The sequence below is a fragment of the Plectropomus leopardus genome, chromosome 7, assembly GCF_026936395.1.
Source record: "Plectropomus leopardus strain MGB_pleo_1.0 chromosome 7, ASM2693639v1, whole genome shotgun sequence".
NCBI lineage: Eukaryota > Metazoa > Chordata > Actinopteri > Perciformes > Serranidae > Plectropomus > Plectropomus leopardus.
In genome coordinates, this window is record NC_142182.1 from 24,503,542 (window position 1) to 24,516,141 (window position 12,600).

Genomic DNA, 12,600 nt, shown 5'->3' on the forward strand with positions numbered 1-12,600 from the left:
AACATAGATCTAAAGACCAAAAAACATCTGTTAAGAAAAGCAAGAGCATATTAGGGATCTAATAGCGAGAGGCTGTTCCAAAGCTTAGTGGCAAGAAGACAGCAAATGCACCGTCTCCCTTCATTTGAAGTCAAGCTCTGGAAACATCCAGAGAAACTGGTTAACCAACACGAGACACTTTAAGTTCCTATATGGGCAGAAAAATTCAGAAATTGCCTCAGTAATAACTAAAACTTGAATTAATTTTAAACTTCAACAGAAGCTAATTGAAAACAGGCCAACACTGGAATAATGTGCTCCCCACAGTTTGTCTGTAGTAGAAGATGACCTCCTAGATTTTGAACCATCTCAGAAACTCAAGAGTTCAAGAGTTTAATGAATTATAAAGGCACAAAGACTTGGATTAATGTCTCTGCACTTTCAAGCAGAATTAATTTATAATTAAACTAAAGGGCTAATTAAATGAGAGGTGTGTAGGATTTAGAGGCATCTAGTGGTGAGGACTGCAAATTGCAACCAGTTGAAATTTCTCCCATGAGCCAAGCATGAACTCCCAGTTAGGATTCCCTCAGTGTCCAGTATTAAGGAGGTTATCACCAGGAACCAAATTATCCAAAGAGGTGTCTTTCTCTCCAAAACAGATGGACACAGACACAGCAAAAACGCTGAATAAAGTAGTCTGAATGGCCCTAAAGACATGTTTGTTTGTTCTGGGCAACTGTAGACACATGGCAGTGCAACATGGGGGACTGAGTGAGGACCCACTCTATGAAGACATAAATGGCTCATTCTGAACTAAGGAAAATGATAATTTTGTTTTTTTTTAGGTGGTTATACAGTAAAGAAAATATACTTATTATATTATATTCCATTTCTGCCAAATTATTCCCCTAAATCCTACATGCTGGAACTTTAAAAGAACTTTGAACAGTAGAGCATTAAACTGACTGAAAACAATTAACACAGGTTTTGTTGCATGAACGCTTTTATTTCCATTAGTGCCGAGAACAAGCTCAGAGGCATTCTGCAGCAATAGACAATTTTCTCGTTCCAACATCTAACATTGCTTTGTATTATCATCATCTTTTAAAGGCACCTGCAGTTTACAGATTACAATTTAATCTTTGACAAAGCACATAATTTGACTATGACGTGATGTAAGGGGAGTGACAGAAAAAATAAATAATGAAAAAATGAGGGGTGGTGATGAAACTCTGCGATGAACTCAGCCTTCGGTATGCAGAAAACAGAGGAGTGATGGACACACACACACACACACACACACACACACACACACACACACACACACACACACACACACTTGCACACAAAGAGACACAATCAGGCATACTTTGTAGGTGATGAATCTAGTTAAATGTAGTTACATGTACATATCGACGCAAAACATGATACATATATATATATTTTTTTCGATGCGCTAATCAAGCTCAAAAACCTTACTGAAAAACCAAATATTTACACATACAACTGGTAAGATGTGGATATGATATCCTGGAGAACCCAATACTTTTATTTCAGCTGTCTGTAAGAGATGTCATTGGAAATACACAGTCTCCTGAAACACATCACTTCCTGAGCTCTGTGCCGTCTGTATAATCTCTATTTCCTCTCAAAACACTACAAAAATATAAGATCAATTGACGAGTACTGAAAAGAAATTATTGTATATTCATATATGACTAACAAAAGATAAGGTGTCCTAAGAAAAAGAAATGTACAGCAAATTGTTTTCAGAAAAGAAAGTTAAGTCTCTTCTTTAGTGGATCAAAAAAAAGTTATCTGATTTTCTCCTTGTACACACTGTACTTCACTTTAAGTACTTCATTCAACATTCAACAACCAGATAACCGTCACAGGTCAGAGTGACAGTAAAGATGTCTAAAGAGGAATAGAAGGAGTCTGATTTACAGTAATGCTCTTCTTAGTTTCAACATACAAAACAAAACTAAATAGTAAAAAAAAAGAACCTCATCATTTCAATATGACAGTCTGTATATTTAGCTTACATATGGAATGCTTAAAATCAAAACTAGCTGTGAAGACTTAAAAACAAACTCTGCCTTCACTTTATCATCAATGTAGCCTAACCAGTGGAGCGTTTGATTCATTATCCCCATCCCAGCACCAACCAGTATTTTATGAATTCTTAATTGCAGACTCGGAAACTGGAAAGATCCCAGTTTGAGATGACCTCACCCCTGCCTGTCAGCCAGTACGGATGTTTTAAAGACCGTTACTACCGAAATAACCTCCCGCCTGTGGTCTGCAAACTGCGTACTGTGTAGTTTTGCGGTCAGTGCTGTGCCAGTCCAGTGAATATTTACAAGCACAATGGAAGCATGCAGAAAAAATAACATGTGACAGATAATGACATAACTCTGAGCTAAATTCAACCAAACCTGTGCAAGTTATCGCAACAAGTTTTAAACAGTTTTAGTTGCAAACTATCTTCTTTCCACACAAAAGTAAAACTAGTGAAATGTTATTGTGTGATGACATTAAAGTGATAGTTAGACATTTTGAGAACTTAAGTTATTCGCTCTCTAACCGAGAGTTAGATAAGAGGATCGATACCACTCTAACATCTGTTCAATATGAAGCCACAGACAGAAGGTGTCCAATAACATGTCCCATTGGACCAAAAGCCCATCTATGCGACAGCTGGTTAAAAACAAACAGCCATTGCTCCCAAGTGCAATTCCTCTGAAAATACACACTCCCTGAATTTAGGCAACCCTAAAAGCAGAAAAAAATGTTTGGATCATATGTTTTTATTAACCACTGATGTGTTAAATTTGTCAACAAGGCTATGATGGTTAGATTTAGGCACAATGCCTAGGAAAAGACCGTGTTTTCATTCTGATGGACTTTTATGTATTGTGTTATATGTGGTGAAATATTCATATTTATGGACTTTCATGTATTGTCCTCTTTTGGGTAGTGTAGGCTACTTGCTGTTTAGTGACTGCTTTTTTGTTTTTTCAACCTGCCAAGGGACAAAAGATGCAAATTAACTGCTAGCTAACTCAGGTGCAATTACTTTTGATTGTGCACTGTCCCTGTAAAAATAAACACTAAATTTAATAAAATTAAAACACCCACATTTGGTGGAATTCAAAGGAAAGGCAGGAAAAGGTCAGTGCTTCAAATGCAGCCAGGTTGAACTAAACCACACATTTCCTTGCCTGTAGCTTCATATTTAACGGAAAAATATTAAATTGGCATCAATCTTTTCACCTAACTCTCAAGAAAAAAGGGAATGAGCATATTTTCCAAAATCTTGTACTATTCCTTTAAACTGAATTTAGCCCTGAGAAACACAATACAACGGTACCTTAAAAACATTAAAAAATAAAAGAGAAAACTCAAAGCGACACTTTTTCATCTTCTTGATAATACAGCATACATATATTTACCTCATCATCTATTTACAAGCCTTATTGACTTTACTGATGAACCAAAACACAAACATCACAAAGACTTTAAATCACCTTTCCACTCAAATGAATAATATTGGCCTATGATATCATATGGAATACAATGACAGAGCACACCCAAGATACTTTTTGCAAACACATGGCATGTTTATGTCTTCATTTGTGCCCTTCCACATAGAAGAATGATAAAACTAAAATAAATATACATGACCTGAGCCTCCTTAGATAAGAAACTGCCTCTTTCTTTGCCAATAAGTATTCAGTGTTTCGTTGCCTGAGAATTTGTCCACAGTTATGCTGAGATAAGTAAATAACCAATGGTGTTAAATTTCATTTAAGCTGGTGTGGCAAGAGGTCTTTAATACTGAGAGGAATGATTTGAGGAGACTTCCAAACACTTGAGGATCCACCTCCCTCTGTGTCTTATCTCAAAGTGTCTCAGACCCAGTACTGGTTCTTTTTCAAGGCCGGGTTCGTTGTCCGACAGTGCTGCAGCAACTCCGGATCTGCGTCTTTGGAGTCCATGTTAGACATCGGGATGTTATTGGCTGCGTCAGTTTTGCGAAAGGTTTCTGCGCTTGCCACCTCTCCATTTTTGGGCTTGGATGATGCCGTCTGGACGTTGTGCTTGCCTGTCTTGTTTTTACGGATCAGGTAGTAGGCCAATATGGCTGCCAGCAGCAAGAGGAGAAGGATTACCAGGATTGGGATGAGAATAGACCAGAAGTTGCTGCGGCGGGTAACTCGTGGTTTCCCATGATGGCTCGAGCCAGAGGATGCTGTGGTGGGGGCGTCTCCGTGGGGCCAGTCCATGTTGCCCCTCCAGCGAGGGCTATCTGGAGTGGGACGAGGCTCCCTGGCCACATCAGGGAGGTCATTACTGTCCTTTGATTGGGGAATCCTCAACAGGGTGGCAGGGTAGACCCCTGAGGCATTATAGGGGCCTGTCTGGAAGGACAGCACACATTCTGCAGGAGGAACTCCATGGGCTTTGAGCAGGAAGCGTGCCTCATCCTGGCTGACACTACCTCGTGATCCAGAAGGACTATTTAGGATTTCCATAGCTACACGTCCCTCATCCAGGTCCTTCTGGCTGAATGTGTCCACTGGCTGACCAGCACCAGGACCTCCAGACCTCACAAAACGAGCCCCCTGGGGCTGCTGGATGACGGTGAATGTCGGAGAGGTTCTGGTCTTGTTTGCCAGGGGAGTTGCATCCAGGAGCTTCCTGTCCAGTTGAACAAGAGCACCTTGGGGTAAGTGAGGATCCTGAGCGATGTTGGCCAGAGGCTGCACTGTGATGTTGAGGACAGAGGAGACATTAGCAGCCCTACTACGGGCTACAAATGCAACACTGTCTCGGGGTGAAGTGGACTTAACAAAGCGAACACTGACTCTGCCTTCTTTGATCTGCTTCTGGGTGAAGGCGGATGTCGGCTGCCGGTCTACCATGACAGCTGCATACTTAGGAACACTTGTGATCTTGTAAAGGATGTCCTCCTCGACCGGGCCACCAGTAGTGGCCTTCAACATCTCCTCAGTCACCAGGGTCTCGTCATCGCCTTGCTTCACCTTGATCTCCGGGGCTTTGTCAAGAAACAGGGTGCGAGCGAGGACGCCGATGTGGAGCGTGTGTGGCTCTGTTTGGTGTTCTCCATCTGATACGATGAACTCCATAAAGCCATCAGAAAGGCTGCCATCGCTGACGAAGCCCACCTGCCCACGGTTGACCATCTCTTGGGTGAACTCAGATATGGGGTCCATCGTGAGTGCGTCAACCAGACGACCGTTGCCGGGGGCTTTGGTCACTTTGAAGTGCACCTCATCTGGTGGACTGTCCTCGTCTTGCGTGTTTAGATGCTTCTGGGTCAGAATGGTCATGGAGCCTTGAAGAACCTCCAATAGCATGTCTATAGTGACTAGCTCGGGGGAGTCAGAGCCCCGCCGTTTGATTGAGATGTTAAATACTTCCTCCAGGACCACAGCTTCGGCAGGTGAGGGCACACCCTGACCCTCAGACTTCAGACGGGCTCTGAAAGAAAAGCTGTCAAAGGAAGCTCCTGAGTCATCATGGAGATACTCCAGCTTTCCTTGGATTACATCTTCCTGCATGAAGGATGGAGCATTACGGGGCAGGTCCTGACCACCCAGAGTGATACGGCCGTGGTCAGGGAAACGCTTAATCTCAAAAACCACATCTGCGTCTCCTTGCTTAGCTTCAGGTAGGCTAGCAAGAAGGTTGGAGGCATCAAGAATTGAATTGTCAATGGCTTTCCTCTGGCCTTGCACAATATCCAAACCTGAGCAAAAAAAGCAAAAACAAATATTAAACTCAGTTTTCAAAGATCCTTTCTATCAAGCTTTGGCAGTCTGCTGTTGATATTTGACCATGCAGCAACATTTATTCTGTTGAGCTATTTAGATTGAGCAGGGGGTTGTTGTTTTTAAGTTAAAGAAGCAGGGTGATACATCGCTTGGCAACTTTGGACTACCCAGGCAATAAAAGATAATAGAACATCACATTACAGTTATTCTAAAACTCTATAAAAAACAAAATTGAAGAACAATTTGCAGTTTCCTAATATAGTGGTAGATTGATCAGAAATGCAAAACAATGCGAATTTGAACAGGAGGAATTTTTACCATGAAATGATTTGCATATATTTTAATATGATTCAACAGTGACTTAATTTACAGTGTTTTTTAATCTGGGAATAAACTTGATCAAAATTCAAATCAAGCCACCACAGAAACTTACAATTTGTTTTTACACATCATAAACTATTACAGTCTCAAGGAAAACACACTATATTCTTATTAAAAAACATTGCAAACCTGGAAAAATAGCAACACATTCTTCAGTACATAGAGTTGATCCCAGAGTGTGGACAACAAGTCACATGACTTCAGTAGTCGAGCCAGTCAGTCATGTTTCCAGAGTCGAACCATGAGATTTATGGAAGGCTTTCAATGATGATTTATGTTTTGTGTGAGTAAAAAACAATTACAGTTTCAGTGATTAACTGTCCAGTTTCTAAGCATTTTGAGATAAAAAGGGGTAGAGGAAACGCATTGTTTAAGCAATGTTACTATTGCTAGCAAGGGCGTTTCTCTTCCATTACAGTTTTATATTGTCTGTCTGTCCTATTATTTTCTCATTTTGGAAATTGTTGAATTTAAAGGCCATCACAGAAAGCTAGCAGACTCTGGCGGTGCACCACTGAACAATTTAACTAGCGGTACCTTAATCTAGCATTCCACATACAGCCCTGCAAATGTATGTATGGTGCGATACAAAAAGAATTTTAGGGTTTAAATACTTTTACACAAAACCAATCATATTTAAATTGATATTTCTCCCAGACAATGCTGTGTGTATTAGTAAGAAACACTAAAATTAAGATGACCACAGCCTCCATCGTGCACGATGGTAACAATTAACCAATGACTGCGACAGACTACAGAGGGAGCGTTTCACACTGAAACGATAGCATATTATCACTGTATTCTGTATTTAAATTATTTAGATTAGCTCCAGATTTAGAATTATGGCAACCTACAAACAATATTGTTTGAATTCTGTTTTATTAATGGCCGTCTCAATATTTTTTCTCCTGTTATTCTTATTATTGTTAACAGTTTGTTGCTGTAAAAGAGCATGCATGCTCACATAGTCCACCCTGTATAACTCAGGTTAAATAAATGAATAAATACAAATCTCACATGCCTGTTTAAATAAACCGGGGCTGCAGCTGGTGAAAACACTATGTCCAAATTGTAACTCTGGTGCTATTATTTTGGGCGGGGCCCTCTGATGGGGCTTTACAGGCTTTGCCACTCATCTCCGCCTCTCAACATCTGTAGAAATCTTGACAAAACAACTTTGACTGTGTTGAATTAGTAATGCAGAGGAAATTTATTCCATTGAGATATTAAATGTGAGATTGTACCTTTGTTCTTCCACAGCTGGGACGAGATGTTGCTGTGAGCAGCATAGTAAGAGATGGTGATGGGCAGGATGTGACGGACATCAGGGGCCGGTTGGGATGACAGAGTGAGATCTACAGAGTCCCTCACCACCCAAAAAGGCTCCTCAGGTATCTGGTGCTCATAGTAGATCGCTCCTGACTCCAGCTGTGTGTCAGGGGAAACAAAATCAGAAGATGATTGGTTGTTCAAAACACAAAATATTGTAATTTTCACTGGAAGGAACACAAAACAGCTCTGAAGCAAAATTATCATGTAGGGAGAAGTAAAGATGGCCAAGTTAATCTAATCATATCCTGGCACATGTGTCTTTAACTATGTTTAAATACCTGGTCAGACATATAAAATGAGTATGTTGGTCAAGCATTTATCATGTCAAAAACCATAAGATTTTATCTGTGAATATGGGTTTAATTTCTGACCTCCTGTTTGCAATATCTTGTTAATGACTTACGTCTTACTTGAGTGATCTTGAAGATAAAAACATTTTTGCTCAAATAGCTGCAGCAGTGATTTGGCTCAGCTGTACTGGGAGCTGGGTTTGAGAACTGGAATGTAACGGCCTGTGTTCACTCCCTGAGGTCACTGTGACCCAAACTCAACTCTTCTGTCTCTGCCTCTCTCTTACAAACACACACACAAGGGAGCAGATGTGTATTCATGCATGCACACACACACAACACACACACTGCTGAACAACTCAAATAATCAAATTGTGTTTTCAGCTCGACATAGTGTTAGATTTTCTGTCACACTCTAAACAGAGCAGTTTGCAGGGAAAGAATTTGTTCTCATGCTCATCCGAGCGCGGTCAGATGTCAGGAATGAAAATCAGACAAGAGTGAGAACACACACTGCTGGCACCACAGCAGACAAACACTGGGCCTACAGTGCAGGCATCGTAGTACAAGATCAAGTTGTGTACTCCATAATCCTAAACCAAATCCAGTAAATGCTAAAAATGTTATCTGGATATTCGGTTATGTAATCTGAATGAACTGAGAATAGAAGAGCTTCTCTACTTTGCATAGTTAGTAAAAAAAAAAAAATCACACTCAATAAACAAAGGAGCTCTTTGTTATCAGGTGCTGCACCCTGATGAAGAATTTGGTCAAAAATGTGTAGGGTTAGGGTTAGCCTTATGCCTTTAAAAATCCAGAGACATTTTTAATCTTATTCAAAACTCCAGTAATTTTTGTTTCTGTTTGCATATAATCTTAATATTCGTACTTAACTTTGAGGTTAATTTGTTAACTAAACATTGAAATAAAAATTGCTGTAATAAACTCTAATTAAATCTTGTCATTGGCTTGGTATCATTCTTTTCTTGTGCCTATCACAATCCTCTCCTGCCCTGTCCACTACACACAGCATAGTTCTGACAGAGAAATAGATACATTTAACAATGAAACATTAAATGCAAAACTCCTGTCACACAGCCTTAACATTCATTTAAAGGTTCAAGGTTAAAACTCATAAAGCTAAAAACTTGTTAGCATGGATGCTCATGCTAATGGTAAGTTTAAACATCACAATTGCTTTGTTGTTTTTTGGAAGTTTTTGGAAAAAAAGTTTTTGGAATCACCTTGGCCAAGGCACTACGGATGAAAAATAGCCTCCTGGCTAATTCTGGCATTTTATACCTTATTATATTTATTATTTTGCACTGTTCCTTTTTAAATCAACTAAACCTAAACATAAACAATAATACAATGAAGCCCCCTGCTGGTGAAGAACAGGAACATATGGATTCCTAACACTGCACACATGTACAAAATATATTCTGTTGTTGTGCTGTATATTCTGCCAGTATATCTCCTAAATCCCCCACACTGGACCTTTAACAACATTATTATGTTATTATTTCAGAAAAAAACACAGATCAGATTTTTCTCCCTAAAAACTTTCCTGATAATAATGTGGTTTATTACAAAAAAAGAGAGGATTTTTTTTTCTCAAGTGGATGTATATGATTCACCATTGACTTTTATAATAGAAATAAAATTCAGCAGTGAAAAATATATATAATATATATATATATATATATATATATATATATATATATATATATATATATATATATATAAAATTAAAGTTATTCAGACAACTCAAAAGCTGCAAATTTCTAGCTCTGGGAGAGTGCTAATATCTGCAGCACCAGTTTATTGATTGAGGCTATTGTTTGAATGCCATTTATCTGTTATATACTAGACCTTGTGTGTTGTGCAGAATGCCATTCATGGCTGGTAGATAACACAGCCTGTTAAAGTATTAGTGTTGTTGGGATGAAAATCTAGAGTTCATACACATTTTTCTTTTAGATTGCCAATGCTCACAGAATAAATACATCAAATTATTTCACCTGAAGACAGAGACAGAGTTTTTTTTTCTATGGTTGTCTGCATTCATTTGAGACTTCCTGGGTCTCGTAATTTTGTACTGTAGGTATGCTTCACAGTCAAGGTTTTTGCATTGACTTTTTGAATAGAAATAAAAGTAAATGATAAAAAATATGCAAATTTCAAGTATTTCCACAAGTAAAGAGCTGCATATGCAAGCATTCAAACTACTTGAATTTCCACCTCTGTGAGAGCACTGAGATCTGCAGCACTCATTTGTGTTGAAATCAGGATTAGCTGTGTTTTTATACATTAAAGTGGCATTGTTTCTCCTCATATGTCTGTCTGATGGTCTATGCAGCAGACAGGAAAAGAGCCTTTAATTGCCATGGCTGCTGTTGTAACGCAAACCTGCTATTAATAGGAATGTGCAACCTGAAAGTAGAGTGGATTTATTTGAGAAGAAATAAATAAATAATAGTTGAACTTATAGTGCCCCCTTAATGCAACTGATTGTAAAAAAACTCCATCAAAAGGTGCTTTATCTTCATAGGTTTCCAAGCAGACTTAGTCATTATTTTTCTTCCTTTAATGTGTTTTTATGTTTTAAATCTTTACTTTTTACTCTTACTAATAATTTATTATTATCATTAAAGGTTAATGTAGAACATTAATTTTAGGAGAGGAGGATTTGGAATTACTTAAATGTCTCCTAAAAGAAGTATGTCCAAGCAATACACACATTTAGCGTCAAATCAAGAAAAAGTAATTACCTGCGTCTGCGAGAAGCGAGTAATTTCCTCGTACTGGTTCCTGTCATTGGCCAAGATGAGTCTTCCCAAACGAGGTGGGCGGATAAGAGAGTAGCTTATCTCATTTCCATCCTCATTGGTTACAGCCCCCAGATTGGCACTCGTGATAGACTGCCTTGTTCCTGTTAAAACACACACACACAGACACAGACACAGACACAGACACACACACACACACACACACACACACACACACACACACACACACACACACACAGACACACACACAGACACAGACACAGACACACACGCAGCCCCGTTTAAAAATGTGACAACTCATCTCCTGTGATATGCATGGTATTAAAGTTTATTATGCATACAGTGGAGGTCACTGTCTGTCCTGACACTTGTGCTCATTAAAAGGAGAAGTTGAGATGTTTTTTAACCACTAAAAATAAGTAGCCTTTTCTTTCCACAGTATTTAAACAGACTTTAAACAAAGTAACATGACAAGCTCTGAGATGAGCTGAGATGCCCCTGATAAAATACAAATAAAATAAATTTAAAAAAAAATTGTTGTGCTTTGGAAAAAAAAAAAATCTAATTAGCAAAACTATTCATCATATTCAGTTTCTATTGTGACCAGGTCACAAGAGATACAAAACAGAACTATACAACAATTAAAAAACAAACACATCATAATATTGCTGCAATAGTTGAATGCATGACCACACACTCATCGCTGTGGTAATCCCTCCATCACATCCATCTTCACAGCTTATAATATGAAGTATTATGGCATCTTACCTGGAAATACCATGAGCTCCTCCTGCGTTACCATGGTGATGGTGAGAGGCCTGGCTGTGACAACAAATTGGTAGAGAGGGGAAGTGTGCTCTCCGTCTGTCACCGTGAAACTGAAACTGCCAGACTCCTCACCTGGAGGACCAGAAGAGTTTGAACGTGACTTACTGGTCATACTGGTCTTTCCTCTCATTTTGAGATTATTTTGAAAAAGACTGTATGCATTGAAAGAGCAAAACTATACATTTCCTGTGAAAATGGAAGTGTGTTTTAAAAAGACACATTGCATTTAAAAGGCATAAAATGACATGTCATCCCAGAACGTCAAATCAAATGCAGGAGGACACCTAGAGCGTAATCCAGTATATGGACGACACAAGCGACAATATCTGATGAGTTGGGACGAGAATATGTTGTCTATTCATCTCAGTATTATTTGATTAATCTACATTTCTTACGTTTTGGCTTATGTTAGAAATACTTGACGCAAAGAAATTGTATATGTAATTTAATTAATTACCAGTGACTGATTACATTCCCAAATATTCAGATTTATGCCTCAACACGTAAAATGTTATAACTTTAAACAATGTTGTTATAATACCAGCAGTCTAAGACAGAGGTCAACAGGGGTCATAGATTAATCTCCAAGAAAAAACAGTAAGGTGACCTCACCCTCGTGAATGAAGATGACCTCTCCTCTGTTAACGTGAGCCTGCGTGAAGTTTAGGATGCTCTCCTCGGGCGCCTCTTTCAATGCCACCATCCCATTGGTTGGCGCATCAACCTGGTAAACCAGTTCCTCTGCAGGTGTATCAGCGTCCTCAGTGTTCAGCATGCTGGTGGTGATATCAGCTTCCTCACCAGCAAGAACCTGTGAAATATCAAAAACAGTGGGAGGGAGAGAGATGAAAAGACACCGATATTACCAAGTCTGAGTAATGTTTGGAGGAAGGTAAATCAAGGTAATTCAAGGGGTCAGGAGTTTATCTGAAAAAGAGGTTGCTTAGTGTGAAAAAGGACAATATGATGCTGTACATTCACGTACGTCCGAAGAAGCAGAAACAAGCAAAAAGAAACCAACCTAAAGGAATGGAAAAGATAAACAAATGAATAAAATAAAAGAAAACAAGCACAAAAGCCGTCCCACAATCAGCCACCTCCAAAGAAACAATTTAAAAGGTTAATTATTTCTCCGTGGCAGTCTAGACGCTCCTGTTATCAGAAGATGGAGCACAGCGGTGTGGGCTGAATGAGTCT

The 12,600-nt window shown here is 39.1% G+C and overlaps 1 protein-coding gene across 1 annotated transcript in view; it reads right to left on the reverse strand.

Annotated features, from left to right (window-relative positions):
- Positions 1 to 967: 967 nt before the first annotated feature.
- The window catches only part of cspg4 (chondroitin sulfate proteoglycan 4), a 96,461-nt gene continuing 84,828 nt past the window's right edge, over positions 968 to 12,600 (reverse strand). The window contains exons 7-11 of the mRNA XM_088080293.1: positions 12,011 to 12,214; positions 11,344 to 11,470; positions 10,558 to 10,718; positions 7,409 to 7,592; positions 968 to 5,758 (exon numbers count right to left, since the gene is read on the reverse strand). Of these exons, the coding sequence (XP_087936419.1) occupies positions 3,897 to 5,758; positions 7,409 to 7,592; positions 10,558 to 10,718; positions 11,344 to 11,470; positions 12,011 to 12,214 (2,538 nt within the window). The 3' untranslated portion in view covers positions 968 to 3,896. The remainder of the gene's footprint in view (positions 5,759 to 7,408; positions 7,593 to 10,557; positions 10,719 to 11,343; positions 11,471 to 12,010; positions 12,215 to 12,600) is intronic.